This window comes from Gigantopelta aegis, chromosome 8, assembly GCF_016097555.1.
Source record: "Gigantopelta aegis isolate Gae_Host chromosome 8, Gae_host_genome, whole genome shotgun sequence".
In the NCBI taxonomy this organism is placed as follows: Eukaryota; Metazoa; Mollusca; class Gastropoda; order Neomphalida; family Peltospiridae; genus Gigantopelta; species Gigantopelta aegis.
Window position 1 is genome coordinate 26,430,118 of NC_054706.1, and position 27,740 is coordinate 26,457,857.

At 34.6% G+C, this 27,740-nt stretch overlaps 2 protein-coding genes across 2 annotated transcripts in view; one reads left to right on the plus strand and one right to left on the minus strand.

Moving 5' to 3' along the window:
• LOC121379129 (tether containing UBX domain for GLUT4-like) overlaps positions 1–9,230 on the minus strand; it is a 32,386-nt gene extending 23,156 nt beyond the window's left edge. The window contains exons 1-5 of the mRNA XM_041507609.1: positions 9,152–9,230; positions 5,829–5,887; positions 5,032–5,247; positions 1,851–1,932; positions 65–138 (exon numbers count right to left, since the gene is read on the minus strand). Of these exons, the coding sequence (XP_041363543.1) occupies positions 65–138; positions 1,851–1,932; positions 5,032–5,247; positions 5,829–5,887; positions 9,152–9,229 (509 nt within the window). The 5' untranslated portion in view covers position 9,230. The remainder of the gene's footprint in view (positions 1–64; positions 139–1,850; positions 1,933–5,031; positions 5,248–5,828; positions 5,888–9,151) is intronic.
• A 345-nt stretch (positions 9,231–9,575) lies between these two features.
• The window catches only part of LOC121379044 (centrosomal protein of 95 kDa-like), a 51,385-nt gene continuing 33,220 nt past the window's right edge, over positions 9,576–27,740 (plus strand). The window contains 9 exon segments of the mRNA XM_041507487.1: positions 9,576–9,639; positions 12,992–13,046; positions 14,679–14,807; positions 16,707–16,931; positions 18,963–19,128; positions 20,136–20,248; positions 21,646–21,744; positions 22,695–22,756; positions 25,308–25,455. Of these exon segments, the coding sequence (XP_041363421.1) occupies positions 13,013–13,046; positions 14,679–14,807; positions 16,707–16,931; positions 18,963–19,128; positions 20,136–20,248; positions 21,646–21,744; positions 22,695–22,756; positions 25,308–25,455 (976 nt within the window). The 5' untranslated portion in view covers positions 9,576–9,639; positions 12,992–13,012.

A 27,740-nucleotide genomic window follows, 5' to 3' on the forward strand; every position in this document is an offset into this window, starting at 1 on the left:
ACTTCATTTTTTTTACAATGATCGATGTATATCAAAGTGTGGGTACTCATGAATGTAAAATTACCTGATAACAGCTTTTCCACCTGTTAATCCTAGCTGTCTTAATGACATCATCTGTATAGCCATCTGACCAACAACCTATATACACACAGGATTAGAAAAATGTTATATTAGAGCAATGATTACATCTTAAAGCCCACATGTAAACAGTATTTGTTAAAATAATGTTATTTGTAGAGAATTTTTGTATGACAATATTTATTTTTATTTATTTATTTATTTATTTATTTTATTTATTTAATTATTTATTTATTATAATTCTGGGTTGCCTGTACATGACAGGTGCGTCGGAGCTGGGGCAGCAGGAGCAGCAGTTGCAGCTATAATATTTCAGTAAAAAACTGTCTAAAAACACTCCCCCTCTGCCTCTCCAATGTGAAATTCCTTCTGACGTCACTGCTTGTTTTGCTAATTGTATTATCCTCATTAAATAAAGTATTTATTATTGTTGTTGTCATCATTGTTGTGGATACTTATAATATTTGTGAATCCAGTTTTATTTCCTTCCCAAGTTATAAATGATAAAAAAATAATAAAATTTTGGTTAGTTATATTCCTATGTTCAATCATAGTCAAACATTTATTGGTTGGGTACTAGCGATTTGATGATTAATTATGAAATCAATAATGAATTGTCATTATTTTTTTTAACTAAAATTAGATTAAGAAATACATCTGAAATGTATACTTAAAGAAAACAGATAGTGACTAAGTATTAAACGTAAAATTAGCCAAATCTGTAGCATCTACTCCATTAAACACAATAATTTCATTTAATTATATTTAACATTTAGTTAAGTTTTAATCATATTGTCACTTCAGCTGTCTTGACAGCTTGTCTAGGACAGAAGTTAATGGTTCGTAAAAAAAAGAAGTCTGCACTATGGCTTAATCACTACACGATTAAAGCTGGTGATTTGAAAAAACATTAAAAATACAGTGAAACCCTACTAAATCGGACACCCACAGGACTAAGTAAAAAGGCTGGATTGAAGGAGTATCCAGTTTAGAGAGGTTCTGTTCTGTACTGATATCTAAAATAAAAATGGATCATGAAAAATATATCGGTCTGAGGGAATTTCAGTTCACAGAGAGTCCATGTTAGAGGGGTTTCACTGTATATATAGAATACTATATTATTTTTTGCAAGATATCATTTTACGAAACAAGTGAACTTCTTATGTTAGTATCTGACCAAACGAATGTGAATGGGAAGTTCACAATTTTCGTAAAAATCATATTTGAGTGAAAGCGAGTGTGGTATTATATTTATTACCCACCTTTAAATAATGTAAAATCTGACATTACTTCCAACATAACCCCACGAGGTGCGGGAATGCACAGAACTATGACCAGGGAAGATGACAATGCTTACCGAAATGATGTCATTTTAGCAACTAATACGCAGCTGGTGATGTATATGAAATTTGTACGACACACCCAGATGTTCTCAAAGTGGGTAATAAATGTATTTATTATCTAAATATTTCAAAATATATAGGGAAATATAACCAGTATGACACACACTTACCAAAAGGACCTCATTTCTGAAAATGATGTCATTTCATTGTCTCCTTCTAGTTACGTTTGACATGTTTTACCATGGTCATAATAAATTATGGATAAAATACAAATTATTACACTTGCGTGTGAATCGTACTGATTTTCGAAACTCCTGTCAGGATTCATGTATTACACTTGCTCTCACTTGGGCAATCCACAAATCCTGACACAAGTTTCGTAAAATCAGTATGACACACAAGCGTGTATAATAAACTCTCTATATGTACCTCTTCTCTCATGTAGATACAAACAGGGTGAAGTGGAGGATTCTGGGTGCTGTCAACAGCAGTCAGTTTGTTCTTGTAGGCACTACAAATATTAAAAACAAAGCACTGACATGATCTCACGATACACGCTAATAAACTTCATGGAATACTGTGAAATCACTTCATTCATGGTTGTCAAATTTTGTGTAACTCATGAAGTAGTGCAGTCAACGAATTTAATAACACCACAAAAATATAATAAATGTATACAAATGTCATATAATACAAATTAAAGATCCAACTTTTTCAATCCACGAATTTAAGTACCCAACAAAATGCTAAAAGGGAGAATTTTTTTAATGACAAAAAGAAACTATCAGTATATAATATATAAATACAATGTATACTCAAAGGCAAAAGTTATTGTGACATGGATTGTTTGGAGTAATAAATTTGTGAATGGATTTTTGAATGTAAACCAGAGAAAATGTGCATTAAACAGCTCAAAGAAATACAACCAAGCAGTTGTTGCAGCAATTGCATGCTTTGTGCAAGAAACATGGAATATTCGGGAGAAACACTATCCAGTGTTCACCATAAAAGGCCAGACATTCAGTCGAAAATCATTGCCACTCTGTGCAGCCTTCAGAAGTCCAGAAGTCAGAAAAACACCATTAGTGAACAGTTTGATGCAATTTCGTCATGCCACGCCTCAGTGAAAATGACAGTGGCAAGTCATAGGGATGTTTGAATCTGAGACCTCGCAGCATGACGTCACATGTCAATTCAACATCCACAGAAACACCATATGGCACTTATGGCAACAATATCAACAATATCAGGGACCGTCCCTGTAGCGGCCGACCACCCATGACATCCCCTCACCAAGATACATGGATCCGAACCACGCATCTGCGAAACAGGTTCCAACCAGCAACCCTCCCAGCCCGTACCATCCCTTTCTCCAGCGTTTAGTGGCCTCAATGAGATGACGGTGCCAGGCCTGTATCAATGCTCAAGATGGACACTCTAGCTACTGACTGTGTGAGCTTCGCTCTGAACCCCTACTAGTGATGTGGCTCATTTGCATATGGCAGGTGAGCCCTTTTCATGGACTATTGCTTGTTTCCATATCTTCGGACATTTCTCTTTCCGTGTTATAACGTTTCATACACGGCAGTAAAAACTTATCATCAGTTATCTTTGTCTTTTGTGTGTCACAATAACTTTTGCCTTTTAGTATATTTAAAAAAAAAACCTACATTAATATGAATGTTTTGACTACTTGTCTGGTTGGTATTTCCAGTACTGCAAGACATCCCAATATGACATCAGAACATCCCAATATGACATAAGGACATCCCAATACGTCATAGGTTGAAAGGCTTGACTGAAATAACCACTTACAGCTCTACCTGCCTGGCTGGTTTTCCCAGTACATCTTGATATAACATCAGGACATCCTTATATGACATCAGGACATGCCAGTGTGACATCAGGGCGTGCCACAGTGGCATAAGGACATCCCAATGTGACATAGTTTGAAGGTTTTGATTAGAACAATCAGTCATGTCTAGCTGGTTTTCCAGTACAGCAAGACATCCCAATGTGACATCAGGGCATCCCAATCTGACACCAGGACTTCCCAATGTGACATAGGTTTAAGAGTTTGATAAATATAACCACTCAAGGCTCTACCTGTCTGGTTGGTTTTCCCAGTACACTATGACTTTCCAATATGATATCAGGACATACCAATGTGACATAGGTTTAAGAGTTTGATAAAAAATAACCACTCAAGGCTCTACCTGTCAGGTTGGTTTTCCTAGTACAATAGGACATCCCAATATAACATCAGGACATCCCAATGTGACATAGGTTGGAGAGATTGATACAAATAACCACTCAAGGTCCTAGATTCCCAGTCTGGGGCTCCACGCGGTAAGACGTGTTTGTTTCGCTTGTGCGCACTGCACGAGCTTTCGTGTGCTCGACTTGGAGGTCCTTCATTTTGTTGTTTTCGTCAGAGAAATGAAGTTTTCTACTGGGATGTATGCGGCCATTGGAACTGATTGAATGCTGGAACGCTTCTCGTTTCGACAGCCTGCACCACCAGGAATGATTCTTTTTTAGCGAGATTCCTTGCCTCCACGTCATTTCTCCGTCTGACTGTCGACTTGTTTTTTTCGTGACTCGTATGACGGCATTCTGCAGAACGCCACGGTTGTTCGCGTTTAGTCTCTACATGTCCGAGCCTGTCCTAGCAGCACTGGAAGATTGACCGCTCCACTCTAAGAAGAAATAGGAAGCGGGGTCGGCCCCATCTACTCTTTTTCTAGACTTTACCTTGCTTTATAGTGATACCATCTCATATCCTCCGGAGTCGGGCCCGTCCGCACCACTATACCAACCCATGACGACTGGACTATACCCTAGTCTGATACTCTCTCTCGTTCAGACGGATCCGGCTTCTCAAGATCTGTATTTCAGCACAGCACTAAACCTTCAACGTCTATCGACTGTCAATCTAGGGGTTTTCTTGACGGGATGCAACCCATCTCGTCCCTTTAAGCTGTGCACCCAAACGGCCTTAACGAGGCCACTCGCGTGGACATATCAATCGGACTTTAAACTTTTAGATGTGCGTTCAAAATTTTATGTCGAAATTACTTCTTTTTTTTAAATATTATTAAATAGTCCGATCCTCTCTTCTTTCTCTTATTTAATTTTGGACTGTCCTTCTAAAATGCTCCAAATTATGTAAATATTCGGCCGAGCAGTCAGTTATTTTTTTTTTGGCTTGTAACCTTTTTATTTTTTTTATTTATTCAAAATTCTGCCCATTTTCACTCCCCACCCCCCTGCATCCCGAGTCAGGCCACCGATCTTATCGGAGGTCGGACTCGGGATGGGCGTGTTCGAAACCCTAGTGGTATATGGGCACGTTAAACTAGTTATCATCATCATCAAGGTCCTACCTGTCTGGTTGGTTTTCCCAGTACAATAGCACATCCCAATATGACATCAGGACATCCCAATGTGATAACATGTAGGTTGGAGAGATTGATAAAAATAACCACTCACGGTCCTACCTGTCTGGTTGGTTTTCCCAGTACAACAGAACATCCCAATATGACATCAGGACATCCCAGTGTGACACAGGTTTAAGAGTTTGATAAAAAATAACCACTCAAGGTTCTACCTGTCAGGTTGGTTTTCCCAGTACAGCAGGACATCCCAGAGAGAGGCTGTTGGAGGAAACTTGGACTGCAATCGGTCACCGTTCTCCATTTGAAGTGCAATCAGCACTTCCTCTTCAGCTCGCTTCTCCTTGGTCTTCACAAGCTCCAACTTCACGTTATTTGACAAGTTTGCATAGCGGAATGACAGACTTAGGTCAAGACTCACTCTTCCATGTCTAAATAATGAACAAACAAATGAACGATTGAAATAATGAATGAACGAACGATTGAATGAATGAATGAATGAATGAATGAATGAATGTTTAACACTCCAGCACAAAATACAGATTGGCTATTGGGTGTCAAACTAAATTTTAAGTATATCAATATGATTATTTGGATTAAAAATACAAATATATCCATGTCTAAATAAGATAATTATTAACTAGAGAAGATTCATAATGCTTGATTTAATATCACTTACAAACAACTATGTTTGATGCAATTTTTCAATATGCAAAATATTTCTAATAGAGTAACTCTTATGTAAGAAAAAAAAATTTATTTTATATTTATTACCATAAACAATAAATATTCTCTCTTACAAATGTACTTAATGGTAACCAAATTTTGTTTTATTTAATTTTTAAAATTTAATTCTAAGCTAAAAACAACCTTAGAGAACAACATATTAGCAGAAGGTTTTTGTTCTAAACTAAATATATATCCCAGTAGTAAATATATCAGAAACAAATGTTTTACAACTAAACTCCAGCCCCACTCCTCCCCCAAAAAGCACCCCCTCTCCCCAACTTACATGAGTGTATAGTCAGTGGAAGGAAGGAAGCCTTGCTTTTGACAAACTTCTTCCAATATCTGGAAAGAGATAACATCATAAAATTAAGACCTGCTAATGCAGTACATGGGGCAAATTGACTGGGATGAACAAGCTTTGAGGCAAAATGTCTGGCCTTTGAAATATGACAGCATTTTTCCTAGTACATGTACATGTATACATTTTGGGTGCTAAAGAAATACATACACAAAATGTATATCACTTAAAGTGTGGACCACATTGTTAACAATAAATTACTCTCATACCTTTAATTACTGTTAGACTTCCCTCACACATTGTCTAGACAGTAATCATAAGTCTGGACCACATTGTTAACAATAAATTACTCTCATACCTTTAATTACTGTTAGACTTCCCTCACACATTGTCTAGACAGTAATCATAAGACTGGACCACATTGTTAACAATAAATTACTCTCATACCTTTAATTACTGTTAGACTTCCCTCACACATTGTCTAGACAGTAATCATAAGTCTGGACCACATTGTTAACAATAAATTACTCTCATACCTTTAATTACTGTTAGACTTCCCTCACACATTGTCTAGACAGTAATCATAAGTCTGGACCACATTGTTAACAATAAATTACTCTCATACCTTTAATTACTGTTAGACTTCCCTCACACATTGTCTAGACAGTAATCATAAGTCTGGACCACATTGTTAACAATAAATTACTCTCATACCTTTAATTACTGTTAGACTTCCCTCACACATTGTCTAGACAGTAATCATAAAAAAACCCATTACAATGACATAAATTCCATATACTAGAATGTAACCATATCACCTATATCAACTTCGCCGATATCTCCTAGGTCAAAAAGCATGTAATTGTTTTGCCGCCTGCCAGTTTGCTTTTTTATGGAATAATCTTCAAGAGGGATGGAAGGATATCATGTAATCTAACACCATCATGACAAGCAAGGCAATCATCATGACGCTATATTAATTTACGTCACATACTTCAGAGGCTTTCACTCCTCTTGAAGAGTATATCATAAAAAAACAAAATAACACAGTCACTAAAGAAGCAGTAGAAGTCTGTAGTAAATAAACATTTTAAAATTGTGCATAAATGTAGGCACACCCATGGATCCAAAACGACTTTCATGTCAGGTGATTTTACACAGTTACAACAGTAGACGTGACGCATGAAGGCTAGTGTTGTCTCATGATTTTTTTTTTTTTTTTTGTCTTGTTAACACTTTACTTTGAAAATAACCATTCACACATGACACATCACATGATCGGTTTTGGAATTGCTTTCTTGTGTGGCACAATTTGTTATTACTGCAGCTATGCATGTTAATTGTCAAGCACACCTAAGATCACTACATGGGGTTTTCTCCTGGGTAGATTGTGCACACACATGGATCTAAGTTCGCTTTTATTTTCCGTAACAATGTGACTAAATTTGTGAACTGGACAAGTAATATGCTGAAACATTCTTTTGTTAACTTTTTTCTGTATTTTCATTTACAGTTTTGTTTCTTTTCAGTTTGAACAAAAATAACTAAAACAGAGTTACCGGTATATGATTTATTACCAGTAATAGCATTTTTAGAATGCGGGTAAGGTGTTTTTGAAACTGGTCTTGTTATTCTTAATATCAATGAGTCTGACCTATTTTCGTCTATATAATATAAAACATGTGAATGATTTTTAAAGTTATGATATAATTATTGATAATTCCAGTGTTCTCGCTGCCCACCCCACTATTGCATTTTACTGCTCTCCTTTCACGTTCCGCCGCCATTCTTTATTTTCCTGCACCCTACTATATTTTACAGCACCTATCTCAGCTATTTCCAAATGCACACTTTTTTCCCCACTGACAAAACACTTGAGTACATGTAAGCTTACGACAGTTACTTTAATGCAAATTTAGTATTTTTAACAGCCTCTATTTTATCCCATACCTGTAACCATTTGTATGTTCGATACATGCAATGAAAGTTATATTTTATTTGAACAATTGAAAGATTTAATTTTTTATGGATTCGGCAATCTTTGACTGAAAAACCACTTATTTGGCACCAAATTTGTCATGTGATCTGAACGGTCATTCTGTCTTTTGTTTCCATTAATCATCATCTGATATTTGGTCCTCAATTTCAGATTTAATTGGTTGTAACTGATGATTTTTCCTGTGTCATTTCTATCATTCTGCATTAAGCAATTCTTTATAAAATATTATAAACTTTTAATTTTTGGGAGGATATCCAGTGTTCGAGATTAACGGTATCCCGATATTCCGGGGATACCAGAATTTAATTTTGGATACCAGACTTCAATAACCCAGTATCCCACCGGGATACCATATAATGTTTTTTTGTTTTTTTAATCCTGCGTTTTTATTTTTTGCTGAAACAATGAAAGTCATCATTTACTAGTGAAGTTAAGTAACAGTGTCGTCCATGTTTGTTTGATGTTATTTATGAATTTCATTTAAGTGGGATACTAAATTATCAGGTAGGATACCAGATTTGGAAATGTTAGTATCCAACTGGGATATTGCCCAAATTTTTTAATCTCGAACACTGATATCACTGCTTATAAAAACAACAGAAGTGGTAATGTTTATCAGTAAAATCATTTATCTTGGATGCCAACTAATATATACACCACCTTTACAAAAACAAAACTACTTTTTTTTTTTATCAGCTGGTGATATCAAAGCGATCGATTCATTCGATGAAGATGGAAATAAAATGAACAGAATTTTTTTTATCCCACATTTGGGGATCTGTTGCTGTTTAGGCATATATTTGCATTGCATTCAGTAAGATTCCAGGGTACAAATTAACTGTAATAATACATTTCATTGTGCATAAAACTTACTCTGACCTTTTTCTCCCCCGCATTCTTAAGGAAATTTGTTTTAAGTGTACTTCCTTAAAAAGAAGTTGTTGTGGTGTCAACGATCAGACATTACAAAATACCCAAAAGTCAAATAATACGGTTTTCGACTGTCACAATTGGCGATACTCTATTTACTCTACTCTAATTACTATTTTATATCCATGTTGTCGATTTTTTTCATTAACCAATTGGAATGTTTTTGTTGTTAGCCATATGCAGATTGGGACGTCGAGGGTACATATGCAAAATACTATACACAGCTGAAACAGTGAATCACTAAATGTAAATTTTAACAAATAAAAATCATGTCAAATGCAGTTAATAATTTAATTTTTTGTACGCGTTCTTTTATTAGATAAAAGTATGTCCCATGATTAAAATTATGTATGCACGTGGTTTTGATTTTGCAAATTACCTGAAGCAATTTTGAATTTGGAGTAATTTTAACATTTTGTCTCCTTCCATTGGGACACAAAACTTGCACCGTAGCCATATTGTCGTGTTAGAGTTATTTACCTTGAGTGGGTATCGGCTATGTTCGTAGATGTTCAATAATCTTCGTACGATTTCAAAACGAAAGTGCATGTATTCTGGAAAAACAATATTAACTAGAAGCTAATTATATTAAAACAGGTGTAACAGTTCTAGAACAGTGAAACAGTAATAAAATATTAAAATATATTATATTTAAAATCTGATAATATTTTACTGTATAATGTGATACGATTTCAATTCTCCCAACATAAAAACAATGCAAGGATGATCTGAGACCTTTTTATTTTCAACGGAAATTAACGAGAATTATTTCGGTATTTTCCGCGTCATTACAAAAAGGCAACGCCAGAGTTGGTGGCACATTTTGACAGCTTACGTTGTGAGAATGCTTATGTTTATGCACTGAAAGTATGTTAAAATAGCAGTTTTATTTGATTGCATAGTTTGCAAAGGGTGTATATTTGCTGATACGATTACAATTTATAACTTTGTATTTCAGATGAAAACAGTTTTGTGTTGATTAACTACCAAACATGTACAGACACATTTATTGCCATATTGGGGCACGTTTAGGGTTGAAACATCGCCTTCCTAACTAGTGCAAGGGCCTCAGTGTTTAGTGTGGGATGGGGTGAGATGAGGGAGGTGGGCACAAGCTATATTTTGTTTTCGTATTTGTTTAAAATCAAATCATTTATTTCCTGGAAAAATATCCGCCCGGTCCCCCCTTCCCCTAACCCTAACCTTAACTCCAACCCTAACTCCAACCCTAACCCTAACCCCAACCCTAACCCTAACCCCAGCCATAACCCCAACCCTAACCCTAACCCTCAACCCTAGCTAAAAATAATAATGGAGGGGACCGGGCGGATATTATACCCTCCTCTAAACAGTAGCCTAAACCCATGTGCCAAATTGGGTCAAAGTAAGTTCGATGGGTATCCAGTTTACAGGGGGATTGACATAAAATCATTGTATTCTGTTCACTATTAAATATGGAAAAAGTAATAAACATGTTAAATAAAAATTACAATCAAATGTGGATAAAATTATGCAATTTTTAAGCACTTAACTGGGGAGGTGGGGGTGCGTTTTCATCATTAAACAAGTTGAAAATGAAATACAGTCGACATCTTTCCACGAATCCAAGCCAAAGAATTTACTTTGTTAAAGACAAGTTAAAAACTTAACAACTAAAACATAAAATTCATGATTGTCTGGTCACTGCGGAAAGACCTACGAGATGTAAATGAATTTCAATCATGTTCGCAACTCAAATAATTTTATAATAACAGAGCTAGTGATAAATATAATGAATACGGTGTACTTTACTTACTTTAAAATAAAAGTTTCCATTTAACTTTGGTTGTTTCACAAGCTGAAGTGAAGGTACCTTGGTGACAACTATTGAACTAACCCGGAGACTCATCCAAGGTAATATTCTGCCATAAACGAGGCCTGCTACCTGCGGAACATGTGGTTTCAGACGTACAATTTACATTAAATAAACACAGTAGAACTAGATAATTCGTCTACTGTTCAGTACTGTTTAGAACGATGGACCAAATCATTCATTTAAAGGATGTGTTGGTCTTGAACCATTCACAACGCATAGGGCTTCCTTGGATCTATTAATAGACAGAAAACTTTTCTAGGGAAAACGAGAAGGCGTTCTTTAGTAACAGTTCAAATATAAACATGTGCATGATATGATAAAAACCAAAACCACAAAAAACCCTTTAAATATGCATTTTAAAACGTACTACATTGCACTGCTTCAACACAGAAATATTTATTCTTAATATTAATTAAGTTTTTGTTTATCAAAGCTTGGTATATGACACATTTTTTACCGGGCAACATCCATGACTAGACGCTTATTTAGGCTCTTAGAAACGATATCTGGAGTGGAAGATGCTAACAACTTCTATGGTGGGGAGACAGTTAAGCCATATATTTTAATAGAAAGGGCCTGTTATTTTCAGACTTGTTCTGATAACAAATCAACAAGAAACCACGTGATTGAGCTTATCCTGCCTTTTCACAGGTTTGTTGATCGATCGTAATTTTGTTTTGTCATACACAATTATTTTTAAGTAACTTGTTTCATAAAATTCACTGCAGAGATGTATGTAAATATAACTTACACCTAAATAATAAAATAATAAATGTTAACTAATATGTTTTTTTAATCGTAGATTAACCCGTCTAACAGGTTTTTGTTTTTATCACATTACCGATGATGTAATCAGTACTTTACATAAATCAAAGGAAAAACTGACTTTTAAAAAGACAACTACTTCCTTTTTAAACTTAAACAACAAAATAATATTTAAAAAAATCTTTTTTAAATGTGAATGGTATCTAATATAATTTGTTGATCAAATAAATGATTTATGTCAGCCAAGACGTTCCGAGTGGGGAATTCAGAACTCAGTCGCAACTCCAAGGTATTCTGAATATTCACGAGCTAAGACCATTACATTATCAAGACCATGTTTATCTAACTCTAAAACCACAATATTTGTATAACAGTTTGTGATCAGACACCGCTGATTTTTTGTAAAGTACAACCATTGCTAAAAAATATGATACTGTTTTAAAACAAATAATTTTTTTTTACTTGTCCACCGGATAACCACTAAGGTAAATTATGCTTGTCTGAGTAAATTTTCACTTGTCGTGGCATATGGACAAGTGCTTATTTCGAACGCTGGGGTTAGGGTTAGTCTTTGGGCCAAATTAGGGTTGGGCTTTCCTTTGGCACTGTTACATATAAAGAACATTATAAATACTTATCATAAATAGGATTAGGCTTAGTGACAGTGCCAAAGGAAAGTCCTTCTGTCTTTAGAACCTTTGATATAGAGGGGTATAGGTAGAACTCTTTCTGGCACACATTGGACAGCATAATAAGAACATAATTTAAATGGTTAAAGGGACAGATCCTAGTTTTTAAACACTAAGGCATATTTTTCACTATTAGAACTGTTTATGATCACTGAAATCAAATATTACTTGTATTGTTTAAATTATCAATTTCCGTATAACCCTGGTGTTTCTAATACCACAAAATACATTTTTCATATTTTTTTAAAAACGCATGTGCATCTGAGAAGTAATGATTATCGAGTCACATTTTAATCTATTTTTAAGGGTATTTCAATGTCACAGACTCTTGTTTCACTCTTCTGTATCCAAATTTGTTACAGGTTTGTAAATGAACCAAACTTAGTGTTAATTTTTACGGGTTGAAACTAGGGTATAGGTGAAAAATATGCCTTATAGTGTTTAAAAACTAGGGTCTGTCCCTTTAATTCTAATAAAAAAAAGAAGTTTTGTTTAATGACACCACTAGAGTGAAGGGCACAGTGGCAGTGCCACTGATGCCGTAAGATTTCCAGGGCATAACGGCAAATAAGGAGAAAAACTACAGCAATTGCTGTCAGTGTTGTGGTGAAATTCGAACCCTATATGGTTGTCATTTATAGTCTGTCCCATCATTCTATAATAATGTTTTTTGTAAATAATTATAAAAGTGTTTTCAAAATAACAAACAATTACTATTTTTGCATGCAATTTACAAATCAATCGGCTCAGAAACAAATAATTTGTAGTAACTTTCATAGTATGAAAAAAAAGCGTTCCCTGTGGTACGGACTATAGATCTAAATGTACGAACATTTTCACGTCCATGTAGTTCCACTATTCTACTTACAGATTGTTATTTACATTATTCTGTTATTTTAATATATTTTAGACACCAAGAAGTAAATGGAAGATGGAAAAATCAGTACCAATACCAAATGACAAAGGTACATGTGTATTCTAATCATTAAGTACCAAGGGACAAAGGTACATAATGTGTATTCTAATCATTAAGTACCAAGTGACAAAGGTACATGTGTATTCTAATCATTGAGTACCAAGTGACAAAGGTACATGTGTATTCTAATCATTGAGTACCAAGTGACAAAGGTACATGTGTATTCTAATCATTAAGTACCAAGTGACAAAGGTACATGTGTATTCTAATCATTGGTACCAAGTGACAAAGGTACATGTGTATTCTAATCATTAAGTACCAAGTGACAAAGGTACATAATGTGTATTCTAATCATTGATAAGTACTTGTAGTTAAATAACATACTTTATATATGTTTGTTAAAATCTAATCTACGGTACAGGGCCAAATTCCACGAAGCGATCTTTGCCCTAAGATCACCATACGTGCACAGCTATCATATGCACTTACAGTGATTTTAGTACTAAGATCTCTTAGAGGAACAGGGCCTGTGAAAAGCAAAAACTGGTCCATTTTTTAGACCTCACAGGTGAAATAGAAATTCACATGCTACTCACCCCACCAAATCGAAGGAAATACAGATTTTGGAGGGGCGTATAATCCCATACATCTGTCAAAAAACGACGAAGGAAATATACATTTCTGAGGGGCGTACAATCCTGTATGCCTGTCAAAAAAAAACATGTAACAAATTTATTACCTTTTAAATCTTTGTTTTATAATTAAACTAAAATTACACTTACAGTCAAACTTTTAAATAAAGTAAAACCACATTTTGAGTTTGAGTTTAATAATAACATAACAACATCAAATTCCTCAAAATATATTGTAGTTTTTTTGTAAACAAATAACTTAGTTACTTTGCAAGGTATTTACAGCTTTTTTTGTTAGCTGTTTGGGAATTAAGAGTGTCAACAAGGATTCCGGGTGGTTTTACCCTGAAATGATTTCGAACCCTGTTTTTTGCAAAGGGAGATAACTCTTAGCACCTTATTATCTTGCATGTTTTAAACGTTTACAATTATGTTGTAATCGTATCGGGAAAAAAAAAATTGAACACCCACAGCCGAACAAAACTATTTGTCATATTGTACTAACTTGTAGAACATGTTGAAAAGCATGTCAGGTTATTACTTAAAATATATTTAGCCCAAGTTCTAACACGGTAATTGATTACCCAATGCTATATTCTAGTATTAGATTTTAACACGCAAAAAATTACAATCTAGCACATTTTATCTAAAAGGTAATAAATATAGGTACATATATATGTATTGGGAATAAGCATTAATTAAAATGTGGTTGATTTTTATATTTATCTTTTTTCTTATTAGAATTTGAGTTACCAGTACTTGACATTTGTTAGTGCATTCCAGGCCCACAGTGACAGTGTGAACACTTTTGATCATCCAAACCAGCTCAGAATGTTTTTTAGTTTTGAGACTGGGTACTAAATTATGAAAAGTACATTCTTTAAAATCTCCATATAACTGCATGTGCCTTTCATTGAAATGGTTGGAAGTGCAATGTATACATTCAAATCATGAAATGTTAAGTCCCGATATTTTTGGTGTTGACTTGCATTGTGACTGAATAATGTGCATACTACTACTAATAATAGTACCTGTGGTCATGTTTTCAGACTTGGTTGAGCTTGCTAACGGTCTTCTCCGACAGTTCCACGATGGAATCCGTCTTCAGTGTGTCGATGATATTAGTGCAGCTTTCTTCGTCATGGTGTTCGAAGGATTGTTCAGTGAACCATTGAAAAGTAGGTGTTTAACGTAATGCCATTTTATTTTTGTTTATGAGGGCGAGACATAGCCCAGTGGTAAAGCGCTCGCTTGATGTACGGTCGGTTTGGGATCGATCCCCATCAGTGGGCTGTTTCTCGCTCTAGCCAGTGCACCACGACTGGTACATCATAGGCTGTGGTATGTGCTATCCTGTCTATGGGATGGTGCACATAAAAGATCCCTTGCTAGTTGCTACTAATCGAAAAGAGTAGCCCATGAAGTGACAACAGTGGGTTTCCTACCTCAATATCTGTGTGATCCGTAACCATATGTCTGACGCCATATAACCAAAAATAAAATGTGTTGAGTGTCGTTAAATAAACCATTTGCTTCTTTTTTGTTTATAGTGGGATGTCATTTTTTGTTCATTCATTCATTCATTCATTCATTCATTCATTCATTCATTCATTCATTCATTCATTCATTCATTCACTCATTCCATTATACAGGGAACATTAATTATTGTGTTGCAATTCGTTACACAAGTTTCAGAGATTGTTACAGAATGTTAAAACATTAAATAGTAGTTGCTAATCAATTTTCAATTGACTAGGAATATCGCTAATCAACATTTGGAAAACAAAATGTTCCCTGTTCATTCAGTCAGTCAGTCTGTTAATTCATTTGTTGAACTGTATTAATTTATAATGAATGTTCATTATCTCTGAAAGGGGAAGACATTTATTTTTGATTGATTGGTTTTGTCTTTAATTAAAAAAATTGTAAGTTCCCTGAAAATGGTAAAAATGCCCCAAAAGTGTTTACCTTGCCTAATGTCTAGGGAAAACAAAATGTATTTATTAATTAATTAAATATGCCTGTTATATACTTGCCATTCATTTATTAAAGCAAGTACATTAATTACATTTATTTTTGATTGATTGTTTTTGTCTTTAATTAAAAAAAATTGTAAGTTCCCTGAAAATGGTAAAAATGCCCCAAAAGTGTTTACCTTGCCTAATGTCTGGGGAAAACACACTGTAATAACATATACATATACCTCGGATCCATATGACTCACCATTGAGTTTATTGTAGTTGAACCAATTATTCTTTAATTTGCAGTAATTTTAGTTTAAATGTCAAAATCAGATTAACTGAGTAAAATGTTTATTACTAAATAGGCATATATTAATGGATATGATTTATTTCCAACAAATTTTGTAAATTTTATTTTAGTTAAATAATATTAATAACTGGCTAATATAGGTGTAATGTTTTAATAAGTACAAAAATCGAGGTTATGCATCAATTGTTTTCACAGAACTGCAGAAAGTATTTTCCCGGTCGCCAAATGCGAGTAAAAATTCTGATGGACGAGTTAAAAAATACAACTACCAGTCTGACTGGTGATCTGCCTTTTTCTGACTGACTAATTTAATTTATTATTTACATATTTTGTTTTTGCATTGAATCCGCGGTGTGTTCTGATAAACACTTTCGGGATGTCACTTGAATTTTGTAAATCTATATAAAAGAAATGTGAAAAGCTTAGTATTTACCAGAGTATTTAAAATTTATTGCTTTGTCAGTCAAGGTTTGGTTCTTGGGTTTTTTGCTACATGATGTTGATCACTTACCGAGCGTCCTTAATATTTTTGTCATTAAAAAAAAAGACAGTATATTATAATGTTAAACAATAATGTATTCTATAGGCTGATGGACAATAGAAAGTCTGGCGGTCTAGTAAATGTTAGTTGGTTCTGGTCCGGCGGGCCAGTGAAATATTTTTAATTTTTACATCCCTGTTTTCAGATTGTTTATTAACAGAATATTATTATAACAAAAGAAATGCGTAATAATTTGTATGTTCTACGATTAATTACAAGAAGATCAAATGACAAATATATGCTAAATATATTTTTGTATTTCTAGCCATCATACGGAAACCGATTACCAGAGAAGATGAAATCCACAATGCCCAGGTTGTGATTGACACACTGGCAACGGACGTAATCCACGACCAGCTACCTCACATCCGAGGGCTCGACATTGTCAAGGGAAACAGAGTCACAATTTCAAACCTGCTGGAGATCTTTCAGGGTCTCTCGGAATACTTGCTGCAGGACATTGAGGTCGAACTTTCATCTGACAACAGAGGTATTAATGTTTGTTACAAGTTTGTTTGGTTTCATAACACCACTAGAGAACATTGATTTGTTAATCAACGACTGTTGGATGTCAAACATGGTAATTTTCACATAATTATAGTCTTAGAAAAGAAACCTGCTAGAAATTTTCATTTGTCTTATTTGCACCATCCCACAGACAGGATATCACCTACCATGGCCTTCGGTATACCAGTCCTGGTCAATGGCAGGAACCAGAAATAGTCGAAGGGCCCAGTGCAGGGGTGGGGAAAAATATTTTTTTTTTTTTTTTTTTTTATCACATCAGTGAAAAAAAACCCACCCACAAATTGTCTATATTTTACATAATGGAATAAATAATATAAAAAAGGAATAAAAGCTATGAATTTAAATCCCATATATGTATAAAAAGTACGAATATTCAGTACTGTGTCCTGAAAATTCATAAAAGATCGCACCGTTGAAGCGTTTGACAACCTGAGCTAGCACATGTTTAGACAGAGATTAATAACTCATCACTGATTGGACGAAATTTGACCTCTACTGGCTCTTGAGATAACCAGTACATGTAGCTGTTCTGCTTACTCCCACTTGTTAACAAAAAAGTGGAAACCTTTTGTTAATTTTAAAATCCTTTATAATTATTGGATAGACTACATTGAACAGTCAACAATAAATACATTTATAGATTATTTCAGTATATTTTATGCTATTTCAAGCAGTTTGTATTGCACAAAAGTCTCTTGCTTCGGACTGGGACACTCGACCCGACAAAGCTCCGTACATAGGTGTTGACAGGTGTTGATTGTAACCAGTTGCAAACTCTGGGTCCTTTGTTTTAATTGGAGTGTAATACCTTGATGGCTCTCTCACCAAGAATGGTGTTATTGTTAACATCTGTTTAAGCTCTTGATCGGCTCAGCAACTTTGACAAAATTAATGTCTAGCCCAGTGGTTGTGGATTGACACTACTGTAGGTCCGACTTCAGTGACTGACGATATATACTTAGGCAGACTTCAAAATCACAGACGTCTTGCCACTAGCCATATTGACCATTATTTATTTATTATTTTAAATCATGCATGAGATACCGATGTCTAGGCAGGCCTGTCCACTTGACGGATAAGAATTTGTTCCAATAATAGAAATGGACAGGTGCTTCGGACCGACAAGAATGACAAAAGTGGGACCGGCAAACACACATTTTTAAAAAAATAATTTCGGTCTTAGAGATCGAGAATCGGTCCCAGACCGGGAGAAAAGGGCTTTTCCCCACCCCTGGCCCAATGACTGGGGTCGATCCAAGACCAACCACGCATCAGGCAGGTGCTTTAACACCTGGCTATGTTCCGCACAACAATATTACTAACAGTAGTTAGTAAAATGGTCATGTGCATTATGTTTATTTGAAAAAAGTACCTTTTGAGGCCTCGGGATTTCAAATTTTATAGAAAGCACCTTTTCTGTTCTGTGCCCTATGATTATCAGGGTTCATCAGAAACCGTTTTTAGTAATGATGGATTATATGACATGAATATGAATAATGGACTTTTGGTTCCATGAGTTTGCAGACGATCTACCAGAAACTGGTTTCTATGAAATCCGGAGGCTTGCTTTCAGTAAAATTGCTAAAAGAACCAGTACTGTGAAAACAGGGCTAGCTCTGGCACTCGCCCATTGCGAATTTTGAAAACAGTTGGCGAATTTTAGTTTAGTTTGGCGAAATAATTTCACGTAATAATTGAAATTTTAAAGAAAATAACTGACAATTTCTGCAATGTTTGAAGTTATTAGACAATTTGGCGAATTGTTTTGCTCACCCAGAGCTAGCCCTGAAAAAAACAAAAATAAAACCCAATTAAGTACATGTAGTTAGTGATTTTCCAATATGTATATTAATCATCCATTTTTAAATATTCGTTTTGGTGGGCCAGCATTTTTGATAACTGAATTTATTTAAACACTTAATCTTAAACTTATCCCAATTTGGAATTTATGTATTTATAGTAAAGTTACTTAATATTTGTGTTATTGGAATAGATTTTCAAGTTGAAAGGTCAGTTGTTCAAGATGACCGAAACTCTGTCAGATCCCCACTCATAGATGAGGAAATTCTCCGACGAGAACTGCGGTGGGACGAAGAGCCAGTAGCCGGATATCAGATTCGACGTAGAGATGACACCAGCAAGGGAGATAATTTGAATCAGTAAAATTCTTTTTAATTTTTATTTTACCGTAACCCAAGCCACCAGTTTAGTTGTAAGTCATTAGTTTCAGGTTAGAATAAGTATTCATGAAAGGAGAAAATTATCCACGTTTTTCTATAATAGATATTTTTGTATAGGGCAGGATTTGCTTTCATATAATGGGGATAAAATATAGAACAACATTTGATTATATAATCTGTTGGAATTTAAAATAATTGAGGAAAGATTTGAATTATTAAGACTATGTTCACTGGAAACTTACACATTGTACTGATTTTACCTTTAATACCTATTTTCTTTACATATTATGCATGAAAACAAACCCAAACCCGAGCATATTGCACATATTTTTCACATGTCTCTGAGTTATTAGTGGTAGTGAGAAGTCGAAGTCGCTGTAATATTTTGGACCTCATCCGATTTCAGAAACAAAATAACAACAGACGCCAAGACCCCCGACTTGTTTAGTGTCACAGCTCACTTGGCACCTTGGTGGTCCATGTTTTTACTTTGGCGCCAGACTGTACATCGACACATGTCGCGCTGTTTGCAATTAACTGTCAAGTGTCTTTAAATCTCGGCCCCATTTATTTCACTAATGCCAGAAAATAATAATTATTACTTTCATTTTAACATAGCAACACATTATCAACTACTTTGTAATATCACATGTTAAATTTTATTACTGGAAGTAGTAGTATTTTATATAAAAATATTATTATTATTACCGAGTGTATAATTCAGCATTTTTCTGGGAAGGGAGAAGTCACTTCTTCTTTTTCAGTTCTAGATTAGGGCCTGTTTTGGAGTAGGGGAGGAGAAACTGGCTTCAAAGTAAATTTTGGCTTGATGCCGATAACAATTTTTAATTAATTTTTTTAACATGAAATATGGAAACTGAATAAAGTTTTGTTAACATAAATAAAATGGAAGGCTATTTTTAATTAATTGTTGTGTAAATGTTTATTTATACAAATAACAAAAATAGTCATCTGTTTTTTTCTAGCCATGCAGGACGGTCTCGAAAAGAGGCATGGGCACCCACAAACGGCGTTAAAGATGTCGTAATACAAGATGTCGTAATACAATCTAGTGCTGCAGACAGGCAAACAGACCAGGGTAAGTCTTGTTACAAATCATTTACCTTCGTTTGACACCCAATAGGCGATATATATTTTGTGCTGGAGTCTCATTAAACCTCTCAGTAAAAATCTTCAATTAAAAATATGTCTACGGCAAAAAAACCACATGACAATGAAAAAAACACCTGAATATAGTCCGAGGTAATCAAGTGCCGTGGAGAATTGAAAGCTCCATGGCATTGCCGATTGCAGTGGGCAGTTGCAGGGGTCGTTCAATCACTCCAACAATTTACAGCAATGCAGAGCTCGAAATTGGAAGTAAATGTGGCCTGCTGGTTTTTTCTGGGGGGTTTTAAGTAACTGGCCAAAATAAATATGTCCTGCTAAGTAAAAAATAGAACAGCACAGAATGAGGGAAGGGTTTGGAATGGGGTGTGAAAATTAGGACCTGCATGTATTTTAGAGTATTATGGAATTAAAATATAACAGAATCACATGCTAAATAGCAGATGAAATAATCGTAGATGCATCTGTCTCTTAAAAAATTACCTGTAGTTTTTGGATTGCTTATCGCAGGTCACAATGCACATGAGTTGTGACAACTATTTTAAACATATAGTTTGCCTGTATAATATTTGTGTGTTATAATAAGCATTACTTTTATCAACAGAAAATTAATTTTATTATAAAATTATACTTATTTGATATTTACTCCGTTATTAAAAATTTATCTGTTTGTTATCTTCAGTTTTAGTCATCCAGAAATTCAAGCTAAAGTCTGAACAACATTGTTATCAACTACAATAAATTGCTCTCCTACCACTAAATTTCCCCCACATTTTGTCAAGACATACATTGTATAAAAACCATTGCAATGATACAGATTCCACATACTAGAATGTAAGCATGTCACCTATATCGACTTTGCTCACATCTCCTAGGACAAAAAGCATGTAAATCTTTTTCACCGTTTGCCATTTTGCTTCATTTTTTAAAATGAAATACTCCTCAAGAGGGATGCAAGCCTCCGAAGTGTGAGACATAATTAATATGACGTTGTGATGATTACTTTATACACTAACACATCATGATATTGTTAGATTACGACACATTCTTCCATCCATCTTGGAGAGTATTCCATAAAAAAAACAAAATAGCAGGCTGCAAAAAAAAGTACATGCTTTTTTTCCCTGGGACATCTCATTAAACTCAATATAGGTGACATGATTACCATCTAGTATGTGGAATCTTTGACATTGTAATTTTGTTTTCACATTTTATATCTGGACAATATGTGGGGGAAATCTAACTGTAATTAAAAATTTCAGCAAAAGTTTCAATAAATTGTGATTGGAAAGAGTTATGTCACATTGTGTATCATTAATTTAGTTTTTTATTATCATAGTCAAACACTTTATAATTGTTATTATCCAGGTCCTATACAGTCCCACAGACCTCTATCTACTGACAACAGAGTTCCAGACAGATTAACAGAGCTGGACAAACTCAGTCAGGAGGCTGAAGTTCAAAAACGTAAGCTGTTACATGCAAGAGTATATTTTTTTTCCTTTTTCTATTTTTCCTTGACTGATTACGATTTGGTCTTGTTCAAAGGCATCGGTGAGCCCATAGGGCTATTTCTCGTTCAAGCCAGTGCTCCACAATTGGTGTAACAAAAGCTGTGGTATGTAGTATCTTGTCTGTGGGATGCTGCTTATAATAGATCCCATGCTGCTAATCAGAAAGAGTAGTGGTGGCGGTGGGTTTCGTCTTTCATCTGTGTGGTCCTTATCTATATTTCCGATGCAATATAACCATAATTAAATAAAGAATACCTAGTTAATGACGTCAGATATCCACTTTATCCTGTGACTGTAAGAATGGGAAATTCCGCGAGGCTCTGCAGACCATAAAAGTTACGGAAAAAAGCTATTATTTCTGTTATTTCAGCCACATTGTATGATGACCTAGAGGTCAAATGAGTGATTTTGTAATGTAGCTATGCATGTGACGTCACATGAGTGATGTCAAAAGTCATATCCTGCTAATAGCAGGATATGACTTTGCTTTATCTGTCATAATCTGTCAGTAGAATCGGTGGTTGCAGGATAAAATGTGTTTAATTTGTCGTTAAATAAAACATTCTTCTCCTCTTTCCTTCCTTTAGTGAAAGGCAAACTGTTAAAACATGTATAATTGAAAAGTGCATATCGGGCCAAATACAAAAATATGTGTGGTTCCTAATTTGTGTCGCCCCTTTCGTTGACACTAAACATATTTTCTCATCTAATGATCTTCACAATGGTGAGAGGAGGCAGCACTTGTTTCTCACGGAGTTATGGCCCTTGAATTTAGGAGATATGAAAATGTGTTGGGCGTGGTAGGGGACATGTATTTTATCGGTACTCTCAGAATGGCTTGTTTAAAATGAATAATTGTTATTTTGTTTTGTACAGCCATAATGATTGTGTTTCCTTTTGCAGGTCAGTTGGAAAAAGACGAAAATGTGAATAATGATAGTACTGACAGACACTTGCTGACAATGGTGAGTTTCCGTCTACTTAAATACTTAATTTCATTACTTTATTAACACATGTTTATGAACAAAACTGGGGCTAGGTCTGGGTCAGCAGAAAATTTTGGTCAAATTATCTATTAAACTTTAAAAATTGCAGAAACAGTTATTTTTTTAACAAACTATCAATTATTTCAGGAAATTATTATGCCAAATTAAAATTAAATTTGCCAATTGTTTTTAAAATTTGTAATTTGTGAATTTGTTGAATGCCAGAGCTAGCGCTGAAAAAGTTGAAGCAAGAATTACCTTAAAGGGACATTCCTGAGTTTGCTGCATTGTAAGATGTTTCCAACTAATGAAAATATTTCTACGATTAAACTTACATACTGTAAATCATGAAATTAATGCGAGCAAGTAATTAATGCGAAAAATGCGGCGCACACATCGATGCAATAATAACTTGACGCATTTTGTTTAGTCTCATTCCCAATACAAAAAATTTGCAGGATTTTACTATAATACTTCTAAATAAAATAAAACTTTTATAATATAATGATGAAACAAAATAAAAAAAACTATTTTTGTTAAATGTCTTTTTGTGAATACTTCCAGAATCTTTCTTCATTTCGATGTTGCCATTCTATTTTCACTTTCCTGGAATATCATAGCGGTTATGTAATACAGTGATGTTCCAAATGTTTTGTTTTTAAAAAGCTCATTTTGCGATGTGAGTATTTTTCAAATTTTCTTACACTTCTGGATTACTGTATACATTTAAACTGTTTTGAACATTTGTAAAATTATAATCAACAAATTTTATTACTAAATATATTCCTTTAAAAATGAAACAGTAGAAAATTATATATCCGCAACCAACAATCCGTGCGTATTAATTCAAACCAGTCGGCTCGACTCTATACATGGCATTTAAATTAGACTGGTCGCAAGTTGTCACTGTTGCAATATATCGCATTTGTTAACATCTATTCCTGTGCTGCGCATCGAGTGTATAAAATCAGTCTAAAACAATTGTTAGAATAATACGTCTGCATTGGCGTGAAATATTGTGCCCTGTAATAGCGACCCATTTACCTTTTATTCCTACTGATGGATTAATTAGAAGCAATCACCACACAAAAGTGCGAGGCATACCCTGAACAATAAGGTGTAGTTATACTAATTACACTACTTTAAGTAATGAGGGCTTCCTGGTCGACCCACCATGGCGATTAGCTTCAGATTATGTAGTAGCTGTGAAAACAACTACTGACTTCTTTTAACATGAAAGATGAAGCCCAAACAATATAATAACAACACAACTGTGTTTTTTATGTGATGTGGACTTTTGTCCGACGCATTAATAAAAATACGCATTTTTGTTCACTCATGTACGGACGCAATAATGTCATGACGTATTAATTACATGATTTACAGTATCAAATATGTTTTCTGGTTTCGAATATCAGTGTGTATATTCAATGTGTTTCTGGTCATCTTAATATTTGTAAGAAGCCCAAACTGGATTTTTTCTATTAATAATTTCATATGTGGGGGGGGGGGGGGGGGGGGAGTAAATAAAATGAAATTTAACCTAGTACAAATATTAGTACGATCAGAAACATGTTTAATATACAGCCACTAATATTTTATGCAAAAGAATATATTTGATATGTGACACAATTGTTAAAAAGTCTTTGTCAGTCATAACATCTTAAAAAGTGTATTTTTATCATGTGATGAATATTGACAAAACCTTACAAGTATGAATGTGCATATGCTTTTTCTTAAAAATGTAAGATAAAAGATATATTGTATGTTTTAATTGGTTTATATTATAAAATATTGTTCTTAACAATTATTTCACTGTCAAAACTTATCTGAGAACATCATTTAAAAAATTATAATTGTTTGCTGTAATTTGATTTGCAAACACTGTGTAAAGCTAAACTTTTATTTCTGACCCAGTTTTTAACCAATAGCCAATTTCTTTTTTGTACTGGGGAGTCATTCATGCTTCGTTCATTCATTCGTTCGTTCGTTCATTCATTCCATCGCAGTTTGGTTTTTTTACCCATAAAATTGCTATTTGCTCTTCCTACTCTACGTTACATTACAGTACATTACTATACTTGTATTGTTATTTTCAATCCAGAAAATTGTGTTTTGTGCCTATATTATGTACTTTTAGTCTTCAATCACCAGAGAACTAGTTTATGTATTTAATGGTTCCCTTCTGCCCTGTTGTTTTCGTGTTCACTTTATGCAGTTTAACAGTCGGTCATTTATTTTTAATCCAGAATAAATTAAATAGCCACAATCAAGTTATTGGTAAGATAACCAGAGGTGAGAGGGTGAGGTGTATACTGTATTTCTATATGAGACAGAGAGAGAGAGATGGAGAGAGACAGAGACAGACAGAGAGAGGGATAGAAAGAGAGACAGAGAAACAGTATTTACACCACTCGACATCTACATGGTCTTGTGGTATAATATAAACTTGTGTAATAAATAACAGGGCAAAACAACTGGTATGTGGTTCTTTGTATATATATGTGTTGAACTAGCTGTTGTTTTTCAGAATGATCTGTCCGACAGTCAGCAGCCTCGCTCTGCTCGATTCAACCACGTTGGTGTACGTCCTGCCGTGGATCCACAAGTGCACATGGTCACTCAGGGCAATGCAGATCTGCCAGGCCAGGATAGACGAGCGCCTAACGTGCACAGCGGTAGAACCCCTCACTCTTTTACCCACCATCATTATCATCATTACGCTCGCTCGCCTCGAGGTGTGTCGCTTTGCTTTGTTCGCTTGACTCATCATTATTTTCTCTTTCATAATATATACTTTCCTTTGATATTCAGTATCTGGTATATTTTTTATGCATGGATGTCATTAAATTATTTGTTTGTTTATTTGTTCATTCATTCATTCATTCATTCTTTTATTTTACATTCATCACTATTTCACTCATTGTATAATCACTGCTAATGTCTGTGGCAAATTGTTTAAGCTTTAAGGTTGCTGTTATATGCTGTCTTTATATCCTAAGAAGGGGGATGTAGCCCAGTGGTAAAGTACTTGTTTGATGTGCAGTCTGTCTAAGATCAATTCCCATCAGTGGGCCCATTGGGTTATTTATTGTTCCAGCAAGTGCACCATGTCCTGGTAGTCATTGTATATCAAAGGCTGTGATATGTGCTATCCAGTCTGTGGGATGGTGCATATAAAAGATCCCTTGCTGCTAATGGAAAAATGTAACGGGTTTACCGCTAAGTCTATACATCAAAATTACCAAATATTTCACATCCAACAGCCGATGATTAATACATCAATATGCTCTAATGGTGTCATTAAGGAAAACAAACCTTTTATCATATCCCAGTTGCCAAGAGGATGCATATCTCTCTAGAGAGGTTTACGGTCTTTACATTGACCTCTGTCCACTAACCACATCTAACCATTAACAAAGGGACAATCTTTCCAAATTTTAGATAGCCAGAAGTTGGTTCACAACTACTTGTTTGGTTATGTAATGTGTATTTGTCTAACAGGTGAATTGCCTGAACCTAACATACTTGCATAATGTTTCTGTATTATATTTGCATTCAAAATTACATTTTAAATTAACTGAGTTTTCAACAAAAATGTTTTAATTCTTTATTATGATAATATTTTGGTGAGCTATGCATCAAGTGTCCAAAAATCAGTCTAGAACTGCTTGTAGCTTTTAATTTTAGAATGTAACAGTTCACCGCGTACCTGTTTGGTGGTTCGCATGATTTTACATTTACAAAACGACACAATGATGGTTCGCATGAAATACTGTGCCCTGATTAACTCTTGTCCTGGGACCTAATTCACTAAACTCGCAACTTTGCGATATCGCAGTGCAATGCAAAAAGACTTGCAAAGAAGATGCTTTGTTGTCTAGCAGAGCCTAAGAGACCTTTGTGAATTAGGCCCCTGGTTAGACAGCTGAGTTAGCTGAAGTATATCAAGGACAGCATGCTTGAACCTTAATTGAATGTAAGGCTGCAGAATGATGTTGGTTCATAACTATTCAGCTTGATTGCTGCTAGACATGTTGCTGTTGTAGATATATTCTTCTTCAATGTTCCACTTGCTTGATACTGGATGTATATTCACTCTAATAAGCATGATCGTAATGGTGTTTATTGACACGTGGCATCTCTATGTTAATTCGTATCTATTATTCATTGCAATTATGTGTGTTTTTACTACTAAAGTTCGAACCAAATTGTTAACAACGATGATAAATTACTCTCCTACCTTTAATTACCGAAAAAATATTACATTGACATGGATTTCACATATCAGACTAAAACCACATCACCTATATCAACTCTAATAAACTTTTTAAAGATCTCCTAGGACAAAACAAATGCAATTTTTCACCGTCTGCCATTTTGCTTTTTTGTGGATTACTCTTCAAGAGGGGTTGGAAGCTTCCTAAGTATGTGATGTAATTAATCTGACGTCATGATGAGTGCGATATACCTTAGCGCATGTCATGAGATTAGATTATGTTATATAGATCCACCCCTCATGAAAAGTATTCCATGAACAAGCAAAATGGCAGATGGCAGAAAAATGCATGTATTTTGCCCTATGCAATGATTGTGATCTCAGCAAAGTCGATATCGGTAACATTGTTACAGTCTTGTATGTGGAATCTGTGTCACTGTAATGGGTTTGCATGTATTTGGGGGAAATCTAACAGTAGTTAAAGGTAGGAAAGTAATTTATCATAGTTGTTAACAATTTGGTTTGAACTTTAGGTGGTTTGTTCTTTCATATTCACTTGTTAGTATATGTTGTTTTATTATGCGCATAACTGTGTTGCTTTTGTATGTTTATTCATCAATGTCATTAGATGTGTTATTGTTTATTTATTCCAGTTATATTTACATACCATACCTCTTTAACCTATTTGGTGCAATATGTATTCCCTTTTGTAGCAATACAAAGTTGTGAGATGATGAATAAGGG